The 27,826-nt window shown below is 35.8% G+C and overlaps 1 protein-coding gene across 5 annotated transcripts in view; it reads right to left on the bottom strand.

The window, feature by feature from the left end:
• The window catches only part of LANCL2 (LanC like glutathione S-transferase 2), a 97,785-nt gene that overhangs the window by 38,564 nt on the left and 31,395 nt on the right, over window positions 1-27,826 (bottom strand). For 3 of the 5 annotated variants that reach the window (XM_070264451.1, XM_070264452.1, XM_023639070.2), the window contains 2 exons: window positions 13,580-14,019; window positions 11,741-11,858 (listed from right to left, as the gene is read on the bottom strand). In XM_070264451.1, coding sequence (XP_070120552.1) covers window positions 11,741-11,801 — 61 coding nt within the window. In that variant the 5' untranslated portion in view covers window positions 11,802-11,858; window positions 13,580-14,019. The remainder of the gene's footprint in view (window positions 1-11,740; window positions 11,859-13,579; window positions 14,020-27,826) is intronic. The other 2 variants (XM_070264453.1, XM_023639069.2) reach the window with 2 other exon arrangements.

Genomic DNA, 27,826 nt, shown 5'->3' with positions numbered 1-27,826 from the left:
ACCGCAGCATTCCGGAAAGGGCAAAAAAGAAGTGGGTATCTTTGGCAGTGCCCTGCATAAGTAGGGAATCAGGCACTCACTCATATGCTCTCACTTTCACCCATGGGAGAAACTTCAGGCTGAGGAAGTTTGGCACTGAGCTGTGCCACCTTGGGAGTGGGGTGACAGAGGCAAGGTGACACTGATCTTACTCTCTTCAGGGTAAGTCCAGTCTCAAATTTTTTTGCTCCAATGGTGTGCTGGAACTTCTCTGCTGGACTCCTGGTTCCCACAAAGGTATTTTCATCTGTGTGTGATTGTCAAAATCAGTGGTCTTTGGGGTAAGACAGAAAACTCCTTTTCCACCTTTGGCTGCTGTCACTCTCCTTGGGATTTCCTGTTCTTTAAAAGTTTGGTAGGGCCAGCCCAGTGGCATAGTGGTTAAGTTCATACTCTCCATTTTGATGGCCTGGGGTTCATGGTCTCAGATCCCAGGCACAGACACATGCACCACTCATCAAGCCATGCTGCAGCAGTGTCCCACATACAAAATGGGGGAAGACTGGCACAAAAGTTAGCTCAGGGACATTCTTCCTCAAGCAAAAGAAAGTTTGGTAGAATTTTCCAGTGAAATTTTTTGGGTAGACCTTTGACAACATTCTCAAGTTTTTATTTATAAACTTGTCTATTTATAAGGAACTCACATGACTGAACAAACAAACAGAAAGCCTGATCAAAAACAGGCAGGAGATATGAATAGACATTTTTCCAAAGAAGATATACAGATGGCCAATAAACACATGAAAAGATGTTCAACATCACTAATATCAGGAAATTGCAAATCAAAAGTACACTAAGATACCACCTTCTGCCTGTTAAAATGGCTATAATCACTAAGACTAAAAATAACAAATGTTGGAGAGGGTGTGGAGAGACGGGAACCCTTATACACTGCTGGTAGGAATGCAAACTCGTTCAGCCACTACGGAAAATAGTATGAAGATTCCTCAAAAAACTACAAATAGAATATCATATGACCCAGCTATCCCACTACTGGGTATCTACGCAAACTACTTGAAATCAACAAAGTAACACAGGTACCCCTATGTTCATGGCAGCACTATTCACCATAGCCAAGACATGGAAACTATCTGAGTGCCCATCAACTGATGATTGGATAAAGAAGATGTGGTATATATATATATATATATGCAATGGAATACTACTCAGCCAGAGAAAAGACAAATTTGTCCCATTTGCAACAACATGGAAAGCCCTGGAGGGAATTATGCTTAGCAAAATATGTCAGACTGAGAAAGACAAACATCAGATGATTTCACTCATATGTGGAACATAAACAAGTACATGGACAAAGAAAACACTTCAGTGGTTACCAGGGGAAGGGGGGTGGGGGGGGTGGGCATAGGGGGTGAACAGGAGCACCTATGTGGTGACAGACAAGAAATAATGGACAACTGAAATTTCAGAATGATGTAAACGATTATGAACTCAAATAAAAACAAAACTTCTCTATTTCAACATTCTCTCTCTTCTAGGGTCAGACTTGGTAGATTATATACTTGAGGAGAATTATCCATTTCATTTATATTGTGAAATAAATTTATATAGAGTGAAAAGCAGTCATGTGATTTCTAGAATTTCCTGTTTCAATGGTTTCCCCATTTCATTTATTATGTTTTTGTCCTTTCTTCTCCTATTTGCACACTTTTCTTTAAATCTTAATTCCATAATTAAATATAATCAATGTCACTATAAGCTTATGGCCACATTTTCTCAATCATATCTTGGCTAGTCCTCTAGTACTGGAGGTGGCAAAGTTTTTTCTGTAAATGGCCAGACAGTAAATTTTATATTAGGCTTTGAGGGCCACATTCAGTCTCTGTTACATATTCTTCTGTTTGTTTATTTCAAAATTCTAAAAAATATAAAAACCATTCTTATCTCATGGCCTGTTGAAAAACAGGCTGTGTCCCAGCTATGGCTCATGGGCCATCATCTGTCAACTCCTGCACTAGTAGAGTCCCCAGGAATGCCCTTGAGAACAATATTTCCTAGGTTCTTGTTTTATCTTTTGTTATATCTTGTATGCCTGAAGGACAAAAACTTAGGTGGATTTAAAATCTTTTCTTCATAAATTCTTTCCTTCAATATTTTGTAGTGTACTGGTCAACTTTTAAATGCAGCTACTGAGAGGTTTGACACCAATGTGATTTTTCTCCCTGTTATAAATGACTTGATCTTTTGCTAGAGTGATCACCAACCAGACAGTCTTGGTTTGTCTAGGATGTGAGATTTTCAGTACTAAACCAGGACACTTCTGGAAAACTATGATGGTTGGTCACTGTAGTTTTTACCTGGTTGTACAAAAGATTCCTCTTCTTTAATTAGGATCCTTAAAACCATCTTCAGAATATCTGTCTAGCTATTACTCTTACTAGATTAATTTTCCCAGGTACACAGTAGGTTCTTTCAAAATGTATATCCAGGTACATTTATTGAATTATAGTAGTAAACATCTGTTCTGTTCAATTGTTCTGTTTTCCTTTTTTGGACACTCTATTCACATATTGGATTTGCCTTTCCCTCTCTCCTATATCTATCATCTTCCCTTCAATTATGTTATCTTTTTAAATTAATGAACTCTATATTCTAAAGCCATTTTGGGTTCATAGAAAAACAGCAGAAAGTACAGAGTTCCCATATACCTCCTATCCCTACATATGCAAAACCTCCCCCACTATTGACATCCCACACCACCGTGATACACTTATTACAATTGGTGAACCTACCTTGACACATCATTTTCATCCAAAGCCCATAGTTTATATTATAGTTCACTCTTAGTGTTATACATTCTATGGATTTTGACAAATATGATGACATGTATCCACTGGTGAAGTATCATATAGAATAGTTTCCATTGGCTTAAAAATTCTCTCTGCTACACCTATTCATCTGTCCTTCACTCCTAACTGTTTGAAACCTCTAATATTTCTACTATCTCCATAGTTTTTCCTTTTCCAGACTGTCATATAATTGAAATCATACAGTATATAGCCAGATTGTCTTCTTTCACTTAGAAATATACATTTAAGTTTCCTCTATGTCTTTTAATGGCACATTTCCTTTTATTGCTGAATAATATTCCTTGTTTGGATGTATAATTTATTTATCCTTTCTCCTACTGAAGGACATCTTGGTTACTTCAACTTTTGGCAACTATAAATAAAGGCTGCTATAAACAATTGTGTGCAGGTTTTTGTGTGGGCATAAGTTTTCAATTCATTTGGGTAAATACCAATGACCATGACTGCTGGAACATATGATAAGAGTATGTTTAGTTTTGTAAAAAGCTGCCAACTGTCTTCCAAAGTGGCTGTATCATTTTGCATTTTCATCAACAATGAATGAGCGTTCTGGTTACTCCACATCCTCACCAGCATTTGCTGTTGTCAGTGTTTTGGATTTTGGCAGTTTCTTAATGACATATGATGTTGAATATCTTTTCATAGGTTTACTTGCCATCTGTATATCTTCTTTAGTGAAGTATCTGTACATGCATTTAGCTCACTTTGTAATAGGGTTGTTCATTTTCCCATTTTTGAATTTTAAGAGTTCTTTCTATATGTTGTATAAAAGCCCTTTATCAGATATGTCTTTTGCAATGATTTTCTCCTAGTCTGTGGCTTGTCTTCTTATTCTCTTGATATTGTCTTTCACAGAGTTTTTAATTTTAACAAAACCTGGATTATCATTTATTTCTTTTATGGATCATGCCTTTGGTGTTGTGTGTAAATGTCATTGCAATACTCAAGGCCACATAGGTTTTCTCCTATGTTATTTTCTATGAATTTTATTTTGTTTTTTACATTTAGGTCTATGATCCATTTTGAGTTAAGTCTTTTGAAAGGTGTCTAGATTTATTTATATTTTTTGCATGCAGATGCCCAGTTGTTCCAGCAACATTTGTTAAAATGATTATTATAAGCTTTATAGTAAGTCTTTGTCAGGTAGTGTCAGTCCTCCAACTTTGCTCTTTTCCTTCAATATTGAGTTGGCTAGTCTGGCTCTTTTTCCTCTCCACATAAACTTTAGAATTAGGTTGTCCGTATCCATAAAATGACTTCTTAGAATTTTAACTGGCATTGCACTGAATCTATAGATCAAGTTGGGAAGAACTGACACCTTGACAATATTGAGTCTTCCTATCCATGAACATGGAATATCTATTTATTTAGTTCTCTCCTGATATGTCCCATTCAAAGTTTTATAGATTAACTCACATAGATTCTGTTCACAATTTGTTAGATTTACATGTAAGTATTTCATTTCTGAGGGGTGCTAATGTAAATGATAAGGTTTTTAACTTTAAATTCCACTTAGTCATTGCTGATATATAGGAAAGTGATTGACTTTTGTACATTAACGTTATATTCTGTAATCTTGCTATAACAGCTTATTAGTTTCAGGAGGGTTTCTTTTGTTGATTCTTTCTGATTTTCTACATAGATGATCATGTCATCTGCGAAGAGAGTTTTAGTTCTTCCTTTTCAATCTGTATTCCTTTTATTTCCTTTTCTCGTCTTACTGCATTAGCTAGGATTTCCAGTACAATGCTGAAAACAGTAGTAAGAAGGAATATCCTTGCCTTGTTGCTGATCTTAGCAAGAAAGCTTCAAGTGTCTTACCATTAAATATGATATTAGCTGTAGGCTTTTTGTGGATATTCTTTATCAAGTTGCGGAAGTTCCCCTCTATTGCTATTTGCTGAGAGTTTTTATTACAAACAATTGGATTTTCTCAAACGCTTTTGCTGTATCTACTGATATGATGATGTGATTTTTCCTATTTAATCCAAGTCCACTTTCAAATAACACTGTACCAATTCATGGGTAGATCAAGTATCTTATAATAACAAAATATTCCTAATTCCTCTCTCTCATCCCTTATACCTTGCTGTCATTTATTATACTTACATAATGTACACATATAAGCATACATATAAACCATATGTATATAAGTATACATAACCAAATACACTGCTATTATTTGGAACATATATTCTGATCTGTTAGGTCAATTAAGAATAAGAAAAATAAGTTCTTATTTTACCTTCACTTATTTATTCTCCAATGTTCTTCCTTTCTTTATGTAGATCTAAATGTCTAACTTGTATCATTTTCCTTCTCAAAAGAACTTCTTTTAACATTTCTTGCAAGTACAGGCAACAGATTCCCTTGATTTTTGTTGTCTGAGAAAGTTTTTATTTCTCTTTCTCTTTTTTTTTTTGCTGAGTGTCCAATCTTAAAAACTAGGCCACTGGGGCTGGCCCTCTCCTTTTTAAGGATAATTTTGCAGGGTACAGAATTCTAGGTTGGTAGTTTTTTCTCTCTCAATATTTTACTTCATTCCACTTTCGTCTTACTTGCACAGTTGCTAAAGAGAAGTCTGATGTAATTCTGATCTTTGTTCCTCTCTAAGTAGGGGTTTTTGTTTATTTATTTATTTATTTCTGGTGAGAAAGATTTGCCCTGAGCTAACCTCTGTGCCAATTTTCCTCTATTTTTTGTGTGTGGGATGCCCCCACAGAATGGCTGACAAGTGGATTATGTTTGCACCCAGGATCTGAACCTGCAAAACCAAAGTGGAGCACATGGAACTTTAACCATTCAGCCACAGGGCTGGCTCCAGTAGAGTGGTTTTTTCCCTCTGTCTCTTTCAAGATTTTCTCTTTATGTTTGGTTTTATGAAGTTTGAATATGATATGCCTAGGTGCAGCTTTCTGGGGTTTTTTAGCATTTATCCTCTTTGATATTTTTAATTTCCTGGATCTGTAGTTTGGTGTATGATATTAGTTTGGGGAAATTCTCAGTCATTACTGCTACAAATATTGTTCCTGCCCCTTCCTCTGTTTTTTCTCCTCTGGTATTCCCATTTTATGTATGTTACACCTTTTGTCATTGCTCCACACTTCTTGAATATTCTGTTCTTCTTTTTCAGGGTTCTTTTTTCAATTTGCTTTTCAGTTTTAGAAGTTTCTATTGTCATATTCTCAAGCTCAGTGATTCTTTCCTTAGCTCTGTCTAGTCAAGTAATAAGCCCATCAAAGGAATTCTTCATTTCTGTGACAGTATATTTGATTCCTAGCATTTCTGTTCGATTCTTTCTTAGAATTTCCACCTCTTTATGTATATTATCCATGTGTTCTTGCATGTTGCCTACTACTTTCATTAAAGTTCTTATCATATTATCATAGTATTTTCAAATTCCTAGTTAGGTAACTCCAACATTCCTGCCATACCTGATTCTGGTTCTAAGTTTGTTTAGTATCTTCAAATTGCCTTTTAGTTTTTTTGCCTTTTAGTTATGCCTTGTAATTTTTTATTGAAAGCTGGACATGATATACTAAGAAAAGAATCTTCAGTAAAAAGTCCTTTAAGAACATAGTGGTAAGGAGTCAGGGAGTGGAAGCATACTATGGTTCTATGATTAGGTCTCAGTCTTTTCTTGAGCCTGTGCCCTTGGACCATGAACTTCACCAATGTTTCTCAAGTATTTTTCCCCTCTTAGGTTGCATAGGATGGCTAGAGAGGAATTTCCTTTCTCCCATGTGGAAATGAGTATTCCTTTCTCCCATGTGGAAAGGCTAAAGGGAGCTAGAGTTGAGCTTTTCCCTTTTCCCACATAGAAGGCTAGAGGAGGTTGGAGTTAGGTATTTCCCTACCCTCAGGTAGGTTAGGCTCTGATAAAACTCCAGTAAGTTAGGCTCTGGTAAAATAGTTCCTCCTGAGGCCCAACAATGTTAAAAAGAACAGAATGCTCTGGAAAATTTCAAAATAATTGCTTTTCCCCTCACTTGCCAGAAGCATGAGGGGATTTTACTCCAGTACTCACAGTAAAGACATGCGAGAACTCTTGGAGTTAAACCTCTTAATACTGTGCAAGCCTCCCTGTGACTGGGTCCCCCTGGAGGTTTTTTTTTTTTTTACCATGAACAATTTATTTCAGTAACTATCTTAAATGAGAAATAACTATAGTTAAATTTTAACAAAAAAGTTTAATATCTATTTTTTTTTCCAGTTACTGTGCTAGACATTGTAGATTCTAACATGGGTAAAACAACCGTCCTACTTTTCAAAATAGTAGTAATTGTAAGAATAACAGTTATTTTTATTTTATTTTAATTGAAGTATAATTGACATGTAACAGTATACTAGTTTCAGGTGTACAACATAATGATTCAATATCTGTATATAATGCAAAATGAGCACCAAAATAATGATTACCATCACCTTACATAATTACTAAAAATTTTTTTCTTGTGATGAGAACTTTTAAAATTTACTCTCTCAGAAACTTTCAAACATGCAACGTAGTATTATTAACCATAGTCATCATGTTGTACATTACATCCCCATGACTTATTTATTTTATAACTGAAAGATTGGACCTTTTGACCCCCTTCACCTATTTCTCTCATCCCCCTACCTCCTTGCTTCCAGAAACCACCAGTCTGTTTTCTGTATGTATGAGGTGTTTTTGGTTTTTTTTCTTTTAGATTCCCCATGGAAGTGAGATCTTAAGATATGTGTCTTTCTCTGTCTGACTTATTTCACTTAGCATAATGCTCTTGAGGTACTTCCATGTTGTCACAAATGGCAAGATTTCAGTCTTTTTTATGGCTGAGTAATATTCCATTGTATATGTATAACTATCACATTTTCTTTATCCATCTATCCAGCAGTGGACACTTACGTTGTTTCCATATCTGAGCTATTGTAAATAATGCTGCAATGAACATGGGGGTGCATACATCTTTTTGTTAGTGTTTTCATTTTCTTTGGATAAATATCCAGAAATGGAGTTGCTAGATCATATGGTAGTTCCATTTTTAATTTTTTTGAGGAACTTCTATACCGTTTTCCAAGTGGCTATACCAATTTACATTTGCACCAACAGTGCACAAGTCTTCCCTTTTCTCCACATCCTCACCAACACTTATTATTTCTTGTCTTTTTGATGATAGCCATTCTGACAGGTTTGAGGTGACATCTCATTGTGGGATTTTTTTTCTGCTTTTTCTCCCCAAATCCCCCCCAGTATATAATTGTATATTTTAGTTGTGGGTCCTTCTAGTTGTGGTATGCAGGATGCCTCCTCAACGTGGCTTGATGAGTGATGCCATGTCCACACCCAGGATCTGAACCAGCGAAACCCTGGGCTGCCGCAGCGGAGGACGTGAACTTAACCACTTGGCCACGGGGCCGGCCCCTCATTGTGTTTTTGATTTGCATTTCCCTGATGATTAATGATGTTGAGCACTTTTTCATGTGTCTGTTGCCCATCTGTATATCTTCTCTGGAAAAATGTATATTCAGTTCCTCTGCCCATTATTTAATCCAGATTTTTTTTTTTGCTATTGAGTTATATGAGTTCTTTGTACATTCTGGATATTAACTTCTTATCAGCTATATGATTTGCAAATATTTTCTCCCATTCACTAGGTTAGCTTTTCATTTTGTTGATGGTTTCCTTTGCTGTGCAGAAGCTTTTTAGTTTGATGTAGTCCCACTTGCTTATTTTTGCCTTTGCTTTTGATGTCAGAGTCAAAAATTCATCAAGGAACTTACTGTCAAGGAGCTCACTACCCATGTTCCAGGAGTTTTATGGTTTCAGGTCTTATGTTTGAGTCTTCTATCTCTTTTCAGTTAATTTTTGTGTATGGTGTAAGATAGTGGTCTAGTTTCATTCTTTTGCATGTGGCTCTCCAGTTTACCCAGCAACATTTATTGAAGAGATTGTCCCCTCCCCATTATATAGTCTTGGCTCCTTGGTCATAAATTAATTGACCATATATGCATGGGTTTATTTCTGTGCTCTCTATTCTGTTCCACTGACCTATGTGTCTGTTTTTATGTCAATACCATAGTGTTTTCATTACTAAAGCTGTGTAACATAGTTTGAAATCTGAGAGCATGATGCTTCCAGCTTTATTCTTTCTCAAAATTGCTTCAACTATTTAGGGTCCCCTAGAGTTTTTTTTAACTCTCAGATTTGTCCACACTGAGCCTCTTGCAACTCATCAATTACGGTTTAGGTTTCTTATCCCCACACTGGTTCCCACGGAGGTTTCTCTTGTGGGTCTCTGCTCTGGTAAATTGTGATTTCTCTGAATCTGCCAGTCTTATCTCCCAATATTTGGTGTAGCTGTTTGCCCTGTGACCTCACTTCTCTGATGAATCTAAGAAGAGCTGTTGATTTCTCAGTTTGTTCAGTTTTTTGCTTTATAGGATGGAGTGGTGACTTCTAAATTTTTTACATGCCAGACAGGAAACTGGAGTTCTCTTTTCAATTTATCTTTGTTACTTTTTTCCCTTTTTATGGTTTGCTGTGCTTTCTGTGCTGCCAGTTCTTTCTTCAATTCCTTGTAATTTAGTCTTCTTTTCTGAAATGATTTTGTCTTTTCCTTCACTTTCTTTTCTTATGTCTGTCAATTCTTATTTCACATCATCTTATTGTCTTGCCACCTCTTCTCTGAGTTCTTTTATTTCTGCTTCATGAACTTATTGGTTAATTAAGTTACCAAATTAATGTTGAAAATACTGCAACTTCTCTCCACATTGTAGTGGCATTTTCCTGGTGTGTTTTTCTTCTAACAAAAAATTTTGATTTTTCATTTTTTCCCCTAACATTATGTATACAATTGCTAAATTTTTTCTTAAATTTTAATTGGATGAATTTTTCTAGATCAACTATTAATAGGAAGATTCTCCGGAAGAAGAAAATGGTTAGGGTAGCTCTCTCAGTTTTCCTCTTCTTATTAAGCAATCAATAGTTTATTCAATATATGGTGACTTTTGGTAACCAGATTTCTTTTGATTCTCATATTCTTTCTTGTTTTAGAAGGGCTCCTTTCATTGCTATTTCCCTCCTTCCTTATCTACACCATCAGCCAGTGCTACCAGGGATGCAGCTTCTGCCTTGTAAATTAATCCCCTCTCTTTTTGACTAGTGCTTTTTTTTTAAGTCTATAACCTCTGTTGCCTGTATATTCTCCATATCTTTTTGTTTTGTCTCTCCTAGTTTTACCTGCCCACTTTGCACTCAGACATGCCCTCAAAAGTTTCCCCTCAGGGTGTGGCTCACTCCTAGGAATAATTATTTGTTCATTTGGGAGGGCAGAAATGGCAGGATAGAGTTTGCTACCCCTGGACCCTTTGGCTTCCCTCACCTGCTACACCACCATGGCTTTCCACACTCGTGGATGCTGTTTGTCTTTCACCTACCATTATTTGTGTTTTCTCTATCTCACAATTTGCCTAAAGGGATAAGTTGTGTGTACTTCATTCATTCTTCTTCATATATTATACAGTTTTAGGAGAAAAGATAGGGACATATGGGTCTAAGCAGATTCCATAACACAATCTGAACCCCAAAACCCTGAATGATATTTTAAACCATTCAAAGCAAGTACCTCCATGATGGCTCTATCACTGATTCCAAAAGATGACAAAAAATGGGGGTTTTTAAGAAATACCGATTCTTGGAATCCTCCCCAGAGTTCTTGATATAATTGTTCTGGGGTGGAGACTGATAATCTTTGTTTATTATAAAGCTCTCTGGATGATTCTGATGCACAGCCAACTTGGGACCTAACAATCATGAAGTGAAAAACCTTTTTTCAACAACAAGAAAAAATGCTGTAAATAAAGACTTTTTAGGGGAAACCTGTGCCACTAATAACTACGTTATTTTTCCTTTCAAAATATCCTTATTCTTTGTATTTTACATCAAGTTAGCCAAAATTACCTAATTTTACATTTAGCATAAATTTCTTTGACTCTGTACGTGAACTAGCTCCATGTCTGTCTGGGTTTAAAAGTTTGAAAAATATTATATTCATAATAGGCAAATAAAATAAAGCACCATAGAAATTAATATAAAGAAAAACACAAAATGATCAGGGCCATCATGTTTGGTTGTGCACTGCAAAACCAGGTATCGGTTTATGGTGACTCTAACATGTATACTTGTGTCTATGCTGTGCATTGATTGAACTATAAAAATTTAGCAAGAAAAGGCTATAAATTTATATGCAAACTGTCATTAGCAATAATCATACTGCACTCTAATCCCTCGGAACAAGGTCTGTCTTTTATTTCCTTTATATTATTCAAATAACTAGTACAATGTTCTGAATACATGGTAATATAATAAGAATGTAAACATTAGTTAAGGTAAGCTAATTTTGAAATTAAGTCTTTTGATGGGAAGGGTATTACTGGTTGCTTGTTTGTTATCAAAATCAAAATAGACATCTTTATGCATACAAATGAGTTAAATGAGTACAAGCAATAGGTTAAACAGTTTCTGTGTAACAGACCAGAGAAAGCACACAACTACAACTTGTCACAAAGATCAAAGCAACAAAAGTAAACAAAGAATCTGACCCTAGGGCAAGTCTGTTCTTATTACCCATCTTCATTGACAGCCATATATTAAGTCAAATAAACAATGTTATAAAAATATGACATACTACATATTAAAGTTCAAACTTCAGGCAGGAAGAATTTCTTTAGAAATAAAATTCCAAAGCATCTCATCAATGAAGACAGTTGAAGGCTTCATTTAAAAGGCACAAAACTTTACCATCATAAACGAAAAAAAACTTTCAAAGCCAAGTCTTATATATCATAATCCAAGAATAAAACATACCAGTTAGTTATGCCCATATTCTCACCTGTCCAACCAGTATAAGCAGAGCAATCATGCGGATCAGCTGTCTTCAGCCCTTCTTCCATTTGCTGTAGAAGATCTTTGATTTTGCTCTGGATTCGCCTTGTGAAATTATGAATGATCTGAGAACCAAAAGGAGACATAAATTTAAATTGCACAAGACTAGGACAATATTGTAATAAATATTTTAGCTAACAGCTTAAGTTGTAAGAGCATAACAGACAGAAATTATATTACCTGGCCGATTTCAAGGTTTCATTGGTTGGAGTCTACCTTGGCTTTTATAAAGTATGTTTTAAATGAGATAATGCCCTATATGAACTATAAGTCATAAGTGGGATCACAAAAAATAAGTTGCAGAAACCAAGGAAAAAAACTAGAAAAGAAAAAAAAGATACATTTGACTATACAAACATTTTAACTTCTATAAGTTAAAGAACATAAGAAAGATGGTTTACAAGTTAATGACCTGGGGGAAATATTTGCAATGTAAGACATTATAAATTTTTTAAAAGACTCTAACACTACAGAAATAGACCTAAAATGATCAATGTACTTCATAAAAAGAAATAAATCAAATGACAAGCATATGGAAAAATGTTCAATCACTTAGCAATTAGTGAAATGCAGATAAGTACAAGTACCATGATTTGTCTATCAGATTAACAAGTAAAAAAAATTTTTAAAAAATATTAAGTCCCAAAGCTGCTAAGAGCTAAGGAAACAGTTGTTCTTATTCACTGCTGGTGGTCTTTCTCATGGGAAATTTTGCAATGTTTTTAAACATGTAGTTGATAGCATTGTTCAGATTTTTCTGCCTTGGCTGATTTTTGAAAACTCTAGTTGCTATATCAATTGCTGAGCAGTATTAAAATCCTGACTATGATTGTAAAATTATGTATCTCTTTAATTGGTTTTTTTTTTTTGCTTTTGTGTATTTTGAAATTGTTATTAGACACAGACAAATTTACGACTGATATGTCTTTGTGGTGAACTGATTCATTATCATAATGAAATTCTCTCTGTAGAATTATAGAGAAAATGTTCTCATGTTACTGTACAGGTAGGGCTTTCAGGGCAAATTTTACTGAAATTTGGGATTCTAGACTAAAAGCAAAACCTAGGAATTAAGTTACAATTGTATACATTGGGAGAACTCCAGAGAGGTTTACTTAATTCTAGAGGTACGTGTTTACCTCTAGAAAAGGGGGATGAGGCCCTAGAACAAGGAGACATTTCACAATTGTAACACGAATGGGCTTATCTTTTTCATAGAGAGATTTATTTATATTTCAAAGACTTACAATCAGATATTTCCAATGAAACTCTCTCAGAAGGGGAAAGGGAGATAGCTGCCTCTTTCCTGTTTATAAAAAGCACAGAAATCATATTTTTATTCATTCCTTGCCTACAATATGGACCTTGTATATGTAGAACAGTTGACCTGCTTTCATTGCATTGCCCCAAAGGTAACACCTAAGACACAGGGAATCACTCACTGGTTATCTTCTGTCTGGTAAATAATAAGAAATCTCTCATCCAGAAATCTCTTGTGAACATTCAGGAAAAAGTTAATAAGGATAAATATTAATAACCTAAACCAGACTGATGTCAACATCATGGCAGCATAAGAAGTTCCTCGTTTCTGTGCAGCCCTTAAAACAACAAAATTAGGCATCCATCCACAAACAGAAGTGCCTTTGGGTGAGTTGTAGAATGCAGCAACTTACACCAAGGGACCCATGTTGAGTCTAGCCCACCAGCGCAGCAAATAATAGGCAAATGGATTTCAGTACCACCTATGGAACCTAAAGAAGACAGTGAACTGTTTTTGGCCTCTCACCTGTGGTCCAGGGGTGCCTGCAGAACAGTGACTTGGGCAGTCACCTTTAGATGAGAGAGCTTTTGTGGAAGTTCAGATGTCCAGAGAAGAAATTCCAACACTCCACAGAATTTAAAAACAAAACAAAACAAACACGAGTTCGGCTGCACTGAAGTACTTAAATGGAACAGGTTTTCTTTGTCGACGTTACTCCTTCCCCAGGGTAGCACAGCTTAGGGCTAAATAGATGGCCCAGGACTTCTCCCACAGGGGAAAGGGAGAGAAGGTGAGTGAATTCCCAGTCTCCAAATCTGTGCTGAAGAGACTCACTTCTCTCAAATGGCATCCAGAGCATTAAAGAGGGCACTTTGTGACTGAAGAGCAATTTGGGAAAGTGGCATAAAGGACCCCCAGAGGTCACTCATTAAAAAGATGCAGTTCCAGCTGATGCATTCTGGACTCTATCAGATACATGAAAAATCAAGGAAACATGACATCAGCAAAAGATCACAATAATCTTCCAGAAACTGAACCCAAAGACATGAAAATCTATGACTCACCCAATAAAGAATTCAAAATAGCTGTTTTAAGGAAAATCAATGAGCTACCAAAAAACACAGCAAGACAACTGATGAAATCAGGAAAACAATAAATTATCAAAATGAGAAATTCAACAAAGAGATAGAAATAACAAAAAAGAATGGAAGAGCAATTCCGGAGGTGAAGAATTCAATGATTGAAGTGAAAACTGCAATAGAGAGCATCAAAAACAGAGTAGACCAAATGGAAGATAGAATCAGTGATATAAAGGATAGGAACTTTGAAATAACTGACTCTGAGGAGAAAAAAGAGAAAAGAGTGAAAAAAGCCTACAGTATCTATAAGACATTTTCAACAAAACCCCAACAATATCCAAATCATCAGAATTCCAGAAGGAGAAGAGAGGGAGAAGAGAGCAGAAAGTTTATTTAAAGAAATAACAGCTGAGAACTTCCGAAACCTGAAAACAGATTTGGACATCCAAGTTCACAAAGCTAATAGATTATCCCATTATTTCAATCTAAAATGACTTCCCCAACACATATTATAATAAAACTATCAAAAATTGTACGCAAAGAGAGAAACCAAAAGGCAGCAAGAGAAAAGAACATTGTAACCTACAAAGGAACACTCAAAGGGATATCAGCAAATCTGTCAGCAGAAATCTTACATTTCAGGAAAGTTTGATGATATTTTTAAAGTGCTGAAAGAAAAAAAATGCCAACCAAGAATACACTGTCTGGTAAAGTTATCCTTCAGGAATGAAGGAGAAATAAAGACTTTCTCAGACAAACAAGAGCTAACGAAATTATCACCACTACAACTACCTAACAAGAAATGCTGAAAGGAGTTCTTTAAGCTGAAATGAAGGAAGCTAACTAGTAACACGAAAACATGTGAAAATATAAAACACACTGATAAAGACAAATATGTAGTCAAAATCAGAAAACTCTAACACTGTAACACCATGGTGTGTTAACCACTTAAGTCTAGCATAAAGGTTAGAACAAAAGCATCAAAAATAACTATAGCCACTATAATTTGTTAATGAATACACAATACAAAAAGAGGCAAATGGTGACAAAACAACATAAAAAGGTAGAGGTTTTGTAAGTGACGGAAGTTAACCTTTAGCATAAAATAGACTCCTTTACCTATAAGATATTTTATGTAAGTCTCATGGTAACCACAAAGCAAAAAATTAAAGTAGACTCACAAAAAATAAAGATTAGGGAATCAGAACATCCATTGATGGGAAACCACTAATTCACAAAAGAATGCAGCAAGAGAGTCAAAAAGGAACAAGGAAACTACAAAACAGGTGAAAAGCAATGCAAAACATGGCACTAGGAAGTGCTTACCTATCCATAATTATAGTCACGTATTGCTTAATGACAAGGACACAGTCTGAGAAATGCATTGTTAGGTGATTTCATCATTGTGTGAAAGTCATAGTGTGCTTAAATCAAGCACAAAAGAAAATGATGCAATCAAGAGATGCAGGAAACATGAGATGTATAAGGCTGCTGCTGGCATAACACGGCATACTGCTTTCCAGTAAACTTTTTTATAAGTAGAAAGAGTATACTCTAAAATAATGGTAAAAAGTATAGTATAGTAAATATATGAACCAGTACTACAGTCATTTATTATCAAGCATTATGTACTATATATGATTTATCTGCTATACTTTTATATCACTGGCAGCTCAGTAGGTTTATTTACACCAGCATCACCACAAACATGTGAGTAATGCATTGTGCTACGTTATGATGCCCATGACATCACTAGGTGATAGAAATTTTTCAGCTCCATTATAATCTTATGGGACCATCATCATATATGCATTCTCTCAGTGATTGAAATGTCATTATGCAGTGCACAACTCTAAATGTAAGTGGATGGAGCTCTCCAATCAAAATGCACAGAGTGGCTAGATGGATCAAAAAACAAGGTCCAACTATATACTGCCTACAAGAGACTCACTTCATCTTTAAGGACAGACATAGGCTCAATGTGAAGGGATGAAAAAAGATAGTCCATGAAGTGGAAACCAAAAGAAAGCAGAAGCAGCTATACTTATATCAGAAAAAAAGAGACTTTAAGTAAAAAACAGTAACATGAGACAAGATGATTATAGAAAGATAAGAGGTCAACTCTGCAAGAAGACATAACAATTACATAGGCACTCAACATAAGACCACTTAAATATATTAAGCAAATGATAATTGAGCTGAAGGAAGAAACAGACAATACAGCAATAGTAAGAGACTTTAATACCCAACTTTCAACAATGGATAGATGATCCTGAGAGAAAATCAACAAGGAGACATTGGACTTTAGCCAGACATTAGACCAAATGGATGTAACAGACATATATGAGACATTCCATAGAACAAAAACAGAATGTACATTCTTCCCAAGTGCACAGGGAACATTCTCAGGGATAGATCATATGATAGACCACAAAACAAATCTTACCAAATTTAAGAAGATTGAAGTCACTTTTGTTGATAATGTTGTCAAATTGATTTCAACCCCTAGCAACCCTGTATACAGCAGAGTGAAACCCTGCCCAGTCCATTTGAATCATTCTCTTATCTTTCAGCAATATATCAGACAATGCTCTGCTGCTATTCATAGGATTTTCATGGCTAAATTTTGGTGGCCAGGTCCTTCTTCCTAGTGTGTTTTATTCTGGAAGCTCTGCTGAAATCTGTCACCAAAGGCGACCTTGCTGATATTTGAAATATGGGTGGCATAGCTTTCAGCATCACAGCATCATACCAAGTAACTTTTCTGACAATGGTATGAAACTGGAAATAAACAATAAGAAGAAAACAGGAAAATCTACATATGTGTGGAAATTAAACAACACACTCCTGAACAACCAAGGGTAAAAGAAGAAATCAAAACAGAAATAAAAAAACACCTTGGAACAAATAAAAACTGAAACACAACATATCAAAATTTATGGGATATTGTAAAAGCAGTTCTAAGAGAAATGTTTACAGCAATAAACGCCTATACTGAGGAAAAAGAAAGATCTTAAATGAACAACCTAAATTTATATCTCAAGGAATAAGAAGAAATAAGCCCAAAGTTAGCAGAAGAAAAGAAATAACAATAATCAAAGCAGAAATAAATGAAACAGAAACCAGAGAAATAATAGAAATGATCAACAAAACTAAGAGCTGATTTTTTAAAAGCATAAAAAATATGACACATCTCTAGCTAGACTAAGAAAAAAAGAAAGGAGATTCAAATAAAAATAGAAATGAAAGAGGACATATTACAAGTGATACTAAAGACATACAAAGAATCACGTGAGGCTACTATGAACAATATTATGTCAACAAAATGCGTAACCTAGAAGAAATGTATAAATGCCTTGAAACATACAACTAACCAGGGCTGAATAAGGAAGAAAGAGAAAATATGAACAGATCAATAAGGGATAAGGAGATTGAATGAGTAATCAAAAACCTCCCAAAAAATAAAAGCCCAGATGACATGGTTTCACTGGTAAATTCTACTAAACATTTAAATAAAAATTAACACCAAGACTTTTAAATTCTTCCAGAAAAGTGAAGAGGGAACATTCCCAAAAGTGTTATGCAAGACCAGCATTATCTTGATATCAAAGCCAGATAAGGATACTACAATAAAAGAAAACTACATACCAATATTCCTGATGAATATAGATGCAAAAATTCTCAATAAAATATTTAAAAATGAATTCAAAAACACACTAAAAGGCTCTTACACCATGATCCACTGGGATTTACCCTGGGATGCAACCATGGTTCAACATACACAAATCAACACATGTGATACACCACATTAATAAAATGAAAGATAAAAATCATAGGATCCCCTCAATAGATACAGAAAAAAACCTTTGACAAAATACATCTTTTCATGATAAAACTCAAAAAACTGGGTAAGAAGGAACATACTTTAACATAATAAAGACCACATACAACATGGCTACAGCCAACATCACACTCAATGGTAAAAGGTTGAAAGCTTTTTCTTGAAGATCAGGACCAAGACAAGAGGATGCACTCTAATTACTCTTATTCAACATAGTATTCAAGGTCCTAGCTAGAGCAATCAGGCAAGATAAATAAAAGGCATTCAAATGAGAATGGAAGAAGTAAAACTGTCTATATCTGCAGATGATATGATCTTATATAGAGAAGACCCAGCAAAAATCTGTCAGAACTAATCAACAAATTCAGTAAAGTTGCAGTATATAAAATTAACATATGGAAATCAGTTGCATTTCTACATACTAGAAACAAAATATCTGAAAAAGAAATGGAGAAAAAAAATCCCATTCACGATAGCATTAAAAGCAACAAAATATTTAGAAATAAATTCTACCAAGGAGGTGAAAGACCTGTACAGTGAAAACTATAAGACTCTGATGAAATAAAGTGAAGAAGGCACAAACAAATGGAAAGATATCCCAAGTTCATGGATAAGAAGAATTAATATTATTAAATGTCCATACTACCCAAAGCCATCTATAGACTCAATGCAATCCCTATCAAAATTCCAATGGCATTTTTCATAGAAATTAAGAAAAAAAATCCTAAAGTTTGTATGGCACCTCTGAAGACCCCAAATAGTGAAAGCAATCCTCAGAAAGAAAGCATCACATTTCCTGATTTTAAAATAAACTACAAAGCTACAGTAATCAAAACAGTATGGTACTGGTGTAAAAACACATGCAGACCAGTGAAACAAAATCAAGAGCCCAGAAATAAAGCCCTACAGGCCTGGCCAAGTAATATTTTATGAAGGTGTCAAAAATACCCAATGTGGAAAAGATAGTCTCTTCAATAAATGCTGTGGAGAAAACTGGATAACCAAAGGTAGAAAAATTAAACTGGACCCATAACTTACACCACTCTCAAAAATTAAATGGATTGAAGATTTAAAGAAAAGACCTGAGGAGCTGGCCCTATGGCCAAGTGGTTAAGTTCGCCTTGCTGGATCAGATCCTGGGCACAGAACTAGCACTGCTCATCAAGCCATGATGAGGCAGCGTCCCACAAGCAGAGCCAGAAGGACCTCCAACTAGAATACACAACTATGTCCAGGGGGGCTTTGGGGAGGAGAAAAAGAAGAAAAGAAAAAAGAAGATTGGCAAGAGATGTTAGCTCAGGTGCCAATCTTAAAAAAAAAAAAAATAAGACCTAAAAGCATAATACTCCCAAAAGAAAATATAGGGAAGAGAGTCTTTGACAATGGTGTTAAGGAAGAATTTTTTAGATATGACACCAAAGGCACAAGCAACAAAGACAAAAGTACAAAGTGGGACTACATCCAACTAAAAAGCTTCTGTAGAGCAAAAGAAACAATCAACAAAATGAAAAGGCAACCAATGGACTGGGAGAATATGTTTGCAAACTATGTATCTGACAAAGAACTAATACCTAAAATATATAAGGAACTCATACAACTCAACGATAGTACAAGAAACACAAATAATCCAATTTAAAAAATGGGCAAAACAACTGAACTTGTTTTGAAGAAGACATAAATGGATAACAGGTAGATAAAAAGGTGCTCAACATCATTAATCATCAGGGACACCCAAATTAAAACCACAATGAGGTATCACCTCATACCTGTTAGAATGGCTATTATCAAAAGGTGAGTGTTGGCGTAGATGTGACCCTCGTACACTGTTGGTGGGTATGTGAATTGGTATAGCCACTATGGAAAACAGTATGGAGATTCTTCAAGAAAGTAAAAATAGAATTACCACATAATCCAGTAATCCCACTTCTGGGTATATATCCAAAGGAAATGAAAACAGGATATTGAAGAGATATTTGCACCCCAATTTTTATCACAGCATTATTCACAATAGCCAAGATATGGAAACAACCGAAGTGCCCATCAACTGATGAATGAATAAAGAAATTGTGAGAGATACAAATATACATATACATATACGGAATATTATACAGCCACGAAAAAGAACAAAATCCTGTCATTTTCTACAACATGGTTAGTCCTACAGGACATTATGCTAAGTGAAATATCAAACAGAGAAAGACAAATACTGTATTATAGCACTTATATGTGGAATCTAAAAAAGCCAACTGTAGAAACAGAGAGCTGAAGGATGCTTACCAGGAAGGGAGGCATGGAGGAAATGGGGAGCTGTTGGTCAAAAAAGTACAAACTTTGGAGTGACATCAGCATCATGGTGGAGTGAACTTGCCCAGGACTTTCTCCCCTCCAACATACCATGAAAAGGGGGATTCATACTCCAACAGAGAACATCCTTACACAACATAAAAACATTGGAGAGAGATACAGCCATACAATGGAGGGTGGAGAGGCTGGAGCCCCCTTTGGAGGAGCTGGAATAGGGTAAGAGAGAACTTCACTCCCTCTGCTAAAGACTGCAATCCATGACTGAGGGAGGCTTGTGAGGGAAGGAATGGGGGAGGAGAAGTTTATTTGTGGGAACATCAAGGACCCCCAAGGGCCACTGCAGCCTAGAGGGAAGACCTCTATGTGGGGAGAGCTTTTGCAGAGTGTGACCGCATCAAGCCAACACCCCAGGAGACCAGATAGCCAGAGCAGAGCAAGAAAGCCTGGAGCGCATGCAGTAGAAATCACCCCTCCCCCCACCTGCCCCATGCCTGCTGCCTGGGATCTCAGCTGAAGGCAGAGGGCTCAGAACACCAGGCTCTTGACCCCAACCCAGTAGTGACAGGTGTTAACTGCAACCAAATAATATCAGGATGTGTAAGACCCAAACCACCTCCTCTAGCAATATCAAAAATTACATCAAATCTCCAGACCAAAGAAAAAACGACAAGTACCCAGAATTCAGTCCTGAGGACAGAGAAATATGTAATCTAAATGATAATGAATTCAAAATAGCTATCATCAAAAATCTCAATGAGATAAAAGAGAATATAGAGAAACAATTCAGTGAGTTCAGGAGCTACTTCACAAAAGACATTGAAACTATAAAGAAGAATCAATCAGAAATATTAGAGATAAAAGACACAATGGAAGAGATAAAACAAAATACAGAGTCCCTGAACACTGAAGTGGACTTCATTGAGGACCATATCAGCATAATCAAAGATAGACATGTTGAAATGCTCCAAACAGAGGAGGAGAGAAAATTAAGACTAAAAAGAAATGAGGAAACTCTCTGAGAAATATTCCACTCAATTAGGAAATGCAACATAAGAATTATAAGTATTCCAGGAAAAGAAGAGAAGAATGGAGCAGAAAGCTTGTACAAAGAAATAATAGCAGAGAACTTCCCAAACCTAGGGAAAGAGAGAGAAATCTGTGTGGAAGAGGCTTCCAGATCTCCTAGATAAAAAGATCTACTGCAAGGCATATAGTAGTAAAACAGGCAAAAATGAATGGCAAAGAACGGCAACAAGGCAGAAGAAGATAACCTACAAGGCAAAAGGCTTTCAGTGGATTTCTCTGCAGAAAACTTACAGGCTAAGAGAGAATGGAATGACATATTCAAATCTTTAAAAGACAAAAAATTTCAGCCAAAAATACTCCATCCAGCAAAAATAGCCTTCAGATATGAGGGAGAAATAAAAACTTTCCCAGACAAGCAAAAGCTAAAGAAGTTTGTAGCCACAAGACACCCCCCCACAAGACTTCCTCAAGAAGGCCTTCATACCTAAAAAAAAAAAAGGTGGGGGGGGGGGGGGGAGAAAAGGGTCACAAAACACAGAGAAAGGAGATAGACAAGTACACAGAATCAGAATAGGATAGCAAATATTCAAGTGTAGCATTAAGCTAAAGGGAAGGAAAACACCAAAAGCAAAGATAATCCTGTCATTTTAACCACAAACACACAACACAAGATGGAATAAGATGGAGAAAAACAACTTAGGACAGGAGAAGGAAAGGGACTGAATCAGTTTAAAGAAATAAGAGACCATCAGAAAATGGACTATCTTATACACGAGATTGTGAATACAAACCTCAGGGTAACCATTAAACAAAAAAGCACAACAGAGACACAAATAATAAATAAGGAGAAAACAAAGAAACACATCATAAAAAACTACATAATTCAATGGGTAGACCAAAACACACAGGATGAGCAGCAAAGGAAATGCAGGAAAACTGGAAAACGAGTAATAAAATGACAGCATTAAGGCCTCACACATCAGTAATCACCCTAAATGTAAATGGAGTGAATGCTCCAATAAAAAGACACAGAAGGATAAAAAGATGGATTAAAGAACAAGACCCAACAATATGCTGCCTCCAGGAAACACATCTCAGCTCCAATGACAAAGACAGGCTCAGAGGGAAGGGATGGAAGATGATACTCCAAGCTAATGGCAAACAAAAGAAAGCAGCTGTTGGAATACTTATATCAGAAAAAGTAGGCTTCAAGATAAGACACATAAAGAGAGACAAAGATGGGTAGTATATAACGATCAAAGGGACACTCCATCTAGAAGAAATAACTCTTATAAATATCTATGCACCCAACCCAGGAGCACCAAAGTTCATAAAGCAACTATTAACAAACCTAAAAGGAGATATTAATAATAACACAATAAAAGTAGGGGACCTCAACTCTCTGCTCACATCAATGGATAGATCATCCAGACAGAAAATCAACAAGGAAACGGTGGAATTAAATGAAAAGCTAAAACAGTTGGATTTAATAGACATATATAGAACACTCCATCCAAAAACAGCGGAATACACACTCTTCTGAAGTGGGCAGAGAACACTCTCAAGGATAGACCATATGTTGGGAAACAAGGTAAGCCTCAATGAATTTAAGAAAATTGAGATAACAACAACCATCTTTTCCCATCACAATGCTATAATGCTAGAAATTAATTATAAGAAAAAAACTTAGGGACAAAGATGTGGAGACTAAACAACATGCTATTGAACAAGCAATGGATCATTGAAAAAATTAAGGAGAAATCAAAAAATATCTGGAGACAAATGAAAATGAAAACATACCATACCAACTGATATGAGAGTCAGCTAAAGCTATATTAAGAAGGAAATTGATCGCAATACATGCACCCCTTAACACACAAGAAAAATCCCAAATAAGCAATCTCAAATTACATCTAACTGAATTACAAAAAGAAGAACAAACAAAGCCCACAGTCAGCAGAAGAAGAGAAATACTAAAAATAAGAGCAGAAATAAATGCTATTGACCAAAAAGGCAGTAGAAAGATCAATGAAACAAAGAGCTGGTTCTTTGAGAAGATAAATAAAATTGACTAACCCCTAGACAGACTTACAAAGAAAAAAAGAGAGAGAGCTCAGATAAACAAAATCAGAATTGAAAGAGAAGTAACAACAGACACTACAGACATACAACGGATTATAAGAAAATAGTACGAAAAATTATGCACAAAGAAAATAGATAATCTAGAGGAAATGGATAAATTCTTAGACTCTTTCAACCTCCCAAAGCTAAATCAGGAAGAAACAGACAATCTGAAGAGACCAATCACAAGGAAAGAGATTGAAACAGTAATCAAAAGCATCCCAAAGAATGAAACCCCAGGACCAGATGGCTTCCCTGGGGAATTCTACCAAATTTTCAGACAGGATTTACTACCTATCCTTTTCAAGCTATTCCAAAAAATTTAGGGAAGATGGAACACTGCCTAACACATTTTACGAGGTCAACCTCATTCTGATACCAAAGCCTGACAAGGACAACACAAAAAAGGAAAACTACATGGCAATATCGCTGATGAGCATAGATGCAAAAGTCCTCAACAAAATTTTGGCAACTCAAATTCAGCAATACATCAAAAGGATCATATATCATGATCAAGTGGGATTCATACCAGGGGCACAGGGATGCTTCAACATCCGCAAATCAATCAACATGATCCTCCTTGCATATAAATCTTTATGCAAATTGTGAATACTCCTTAGGAGTTCTTAAAAGGAGTCTCACTTTAACAAAGGAAGGTTAAAAGTGAATATTCACAAGGTACTTCATACATATTGCTTGAAAGGCTACACTAATTTCACATCTTGACCAGAATTTACAATCCTTGAATGCTTACCAATAATGAATACTCTATTACTTTTTTCTGATCTCGTCTTATATTTACTTTTCAGTTAGGGGATTTGCCTTTTCCTGTTGAGTAAACTCTTTGTGTTTCACAGTTATAGTGTAGAGAGTAGTTTTCCTACTTTATTTACTTAAAAGTTTACCTTATGGAATTTTTGGATGTACAAAAGTTGATGACTGCTTTTTGAGAACAATTTGTAATTCTACTATGTACCTACAAAACAGAGTCAATCTTGGAAAGATCTTCAATATGGCAAGAATGAGCCACTCTCATCCTATACTGGACCACTCCAAGCTCCAAACCTAGTGATGTGTCTCACCTAACAACATCTAGTTTACCAAAAGGTCATTTACAACTTGGTATGAATTTAAGCCAATGTTCTACATCTCAAGAGGCACTCAGATTTTAACCTTTGTGTCTAGTTAAGCACTGTGTCTTGTTAAAGAAATTTTAGGCATTGAGGAATAAGGCAGAAGAGATAAAATCAATTCTGCAACTCTTTATTAAACACCCATAAGATGAAAGTCACTAAATTAACCAAGCATCAATCGCCTGTGTGTAAGGACAGCTGTGTGAATATGCTACACTGCAAATCTTACTATTTTAAAAATTTATTGATGAAAATGTACGCCTTATTTAATTTAAAAGAGTATGAAAAGGACTTTGTGCTTATGTACAGCTGAGACTTGGAGATCAAATGACTGGCTCAGATTCTTGAGTGGGTGTTTAGTGTGACTAAAATTAAAACACAGAATGACCCCCTACAAATTCAATGCTTAGTGAAGGAACTGGTACTTTCAAAAAGCTTTGGAACATTAAGAAAAGACATAAGAGCCAAAATAAAGTAAAAAGAAAGCAGCCAGAGAATTTTCCAAAATTTAACTGAAGCAGGGGTGTGGTTGAGTATGAATGTAACTGCAGATTTAATGGAATTCTTGATTTTCCTTTATTTTCTGTATTTCAGAGTCTGCATATTTGTTTGTAATATCTTATTAATGCATGAGGATTTTATTTCATGCGGTTGATAGGCTATTTTGTTTTCACAATCTTTATGTTGAAACTTCTTTCCACGTAATCAAAGGTATACACAGACACACGTATATATAATTTATTTTTGAGTTAGGCTCTTTAGTCAAGATGGCTTGGTTTATACTTGGATTCTATAGTTAATGTTCCCTGCATGCTAAGCAGTTTACTAAACACAGAAATCTGAGGTTGCAGATTTGCTTCCCTCCATCATAGGCCATCATGGAATGTATAACATCACACTGCTTGTCTCTTTCTCCAAACTATTGGCTTTTATTTGAAGTCACTTGTATTTCGCAGAGGACTCAAAGATCTTATCGAGAAGTTGGAAACTGGAATTGAGAGAAACTGAAATGGGGATTTGGAGAGAAGGCAAAAAATAAACAAGATAAAATCAGGTTTTATGGAAACCCACTTTGTTTTAGGAGAACAATGGAGGAAGGCCCCTGTAATGCTGAGGAGAAATCAAGACATGAAGGGGTCAAACACAATGTTCATCTAGCCACTAGGTGTTCAGAGTATGGCTACTGAAGAGAGTGACTTTCACATTTTAGCATTGAGACTGAGACGGCTTCTTAGAGGGGCCAATAGGCTTGGATAGGACTCATGTCTGACATACAGCAATTAAAGAGTACACGCTCTTTAAAAAAAAAAAAAAACAGATCTGATAGCAGCATTGGGCAAGACACTCTTTGTGAGTGGAAAGTATTACAGTTATAGAAATCCTACCTGAGAGTGGAACAAGGTAAAGAATGAAAGATGAGAGAAAAACAGAAGGATTATTGTTGGAAACGCTATTACATTCAGCCTGGATTAATGAGTGATATGAATGATTTTTTTTTTTTCCAACAAAGACCAAAAAAAAAAAAAATGCATAGGGGCAAGATTTAGTAGACAAAGGAAAGTCAAATATTTGCTGTGGACTATTTGCTAATCATACTCATCATTCTATTTTTTTGTTCGTTTGTTTTTACCCCAACTACCTTTAACACTCCCTTACAAATACCTTCACTTCCTTACCCTGCTTGCCTGGATTTGTTTGGGTAAACACACAGCTGCATTGGCTGGAATCCATGACCACAAGTGTAAAAGGGGCATTCCATCCTCCTTGTCAATACTCTTCCCTCATCCTAAAATCAGGAGGTGTAAATTTGTTCTGCAGTTTTGCTATTAATTTTCAAGATTGTTTCGACTATCCTGGGACCTTTTCATTTCAATGTCAATTATAGGAGCAGACATCAGGATTTTGATAGGGATTACATTAAATCTGCAGATCAGTTTGGGGAGTATTGCCATCTTATTATTAAGTCCATGACCATGGGTTGTCTTTCCATTTATTTAGGGGTTCTTTCATTCCTTTCACCAATATTTTGGAATTTTCAGACTGTAAGTGTTATACTTCTTTTGTTCAATTTATTCCTAAGTATTTTATTCTTTGTGATATTATTGTAAATGGAATTATTTCCTTAATTTTATTTTTAGATTGTTCATTTCAAGTAAATAAAAATACAACGTTTGTGTATATTGACCTTGTATTGTGCAACATTGCTGAACTTGTTTATTACTTCTAATAGTTTTTTTTAATGGTTTCCTTAGGATTTTCTATATATAAGATCATGCCATCTGGAAATAGAGATAGTTTAACTTCTTGATTTCTAATCTGTATACTCTTTATTCCATTTTCTTGCCTAACTGCCCTGGCTAGAATCTCTACTACAATGTTGACTAGAAGTGATGAGGGCAGACATTCTTGTCTTGTTCTGGATCTAAGCTGTTTTTTAAGTTTGGTGAAATCCTAGCTCTTTGTCTTTTTAGGTGATCCAACCACACCTTCATGAAATGCTCACTTGAGTCAGATGCAACAATATTCTAGAAGAAGGATTCTTACCATTATAGTTGGTATTGACAACCAGAATCCTCAGAACTAGTGGATGAACATGGTACCATTAAGGGATCAAGACTCAGGCCCTAGTCACAACAGGCTACAATAGATACTAAATTATTATATCCTGTTCATGAATGTTTAGATAGTGTCTCTAGAACATTTGAATCGAAGCACATATCTTTATTTTCACTGATTTCATCAATTTCCACTCATTTCACCAGTGAAAACCTATTTATAACATTCATTATGCTAATCAGCCAAAGATTTGGGGTTGGTTAGAAATAATGATAGCTGAAGCATTTGTAGTAGTAACGTTTGGACGATTTGTTGTTAGTGCCATCAAGTCAATTCCGAATCTTAGCGGCCCTCTGTACAGCAGAGCAGAAGCCAGCCTGGTCTTTTTATGTCATCCTCTCATTATATGGTGCTATATCACACAATGCTCTGCTGCTATTCATAGGGTTTTCATGGCCAATGTTTTTGGAAGTGGGTGCCCAGGTCCTTTTTCCTAGTCTGCTTAGTCTAGAATCTCCACTGAAACCTGTCCACTTGGGATTACCCCGCTGATATTTGAAATATCGGTGGCATAGCTTTCAGCATCATAGCAACAAGCAGCCATCACAAGATGACAACCAACAGATGGGTGGTGTGGTTTCCTGATTGGGAAACAAACCTGGGATGCAGAGGTGAAAGCATTGAATCTTAATCACTAGACCACCAGGGCTAT

Source organism: Equus caballus, chromosome 4, assembly GCF_041296265.1.
Source record: "Equus caballus isolate H_3958 breed thoroughbred chromosome 4, TB-T2T, whole genome shotgun sequence".
Classification (NCBI taxonomy): Eukaryota; Metazoa; Chordata; class Mammalia; order Perissodactyla; family Equidae; genus Equus; species Equus caballus.
Note: the sequence above shows the minus strand (reverse complement) of the source record. Positions and strands in the feature narration are given on the sequence as shown.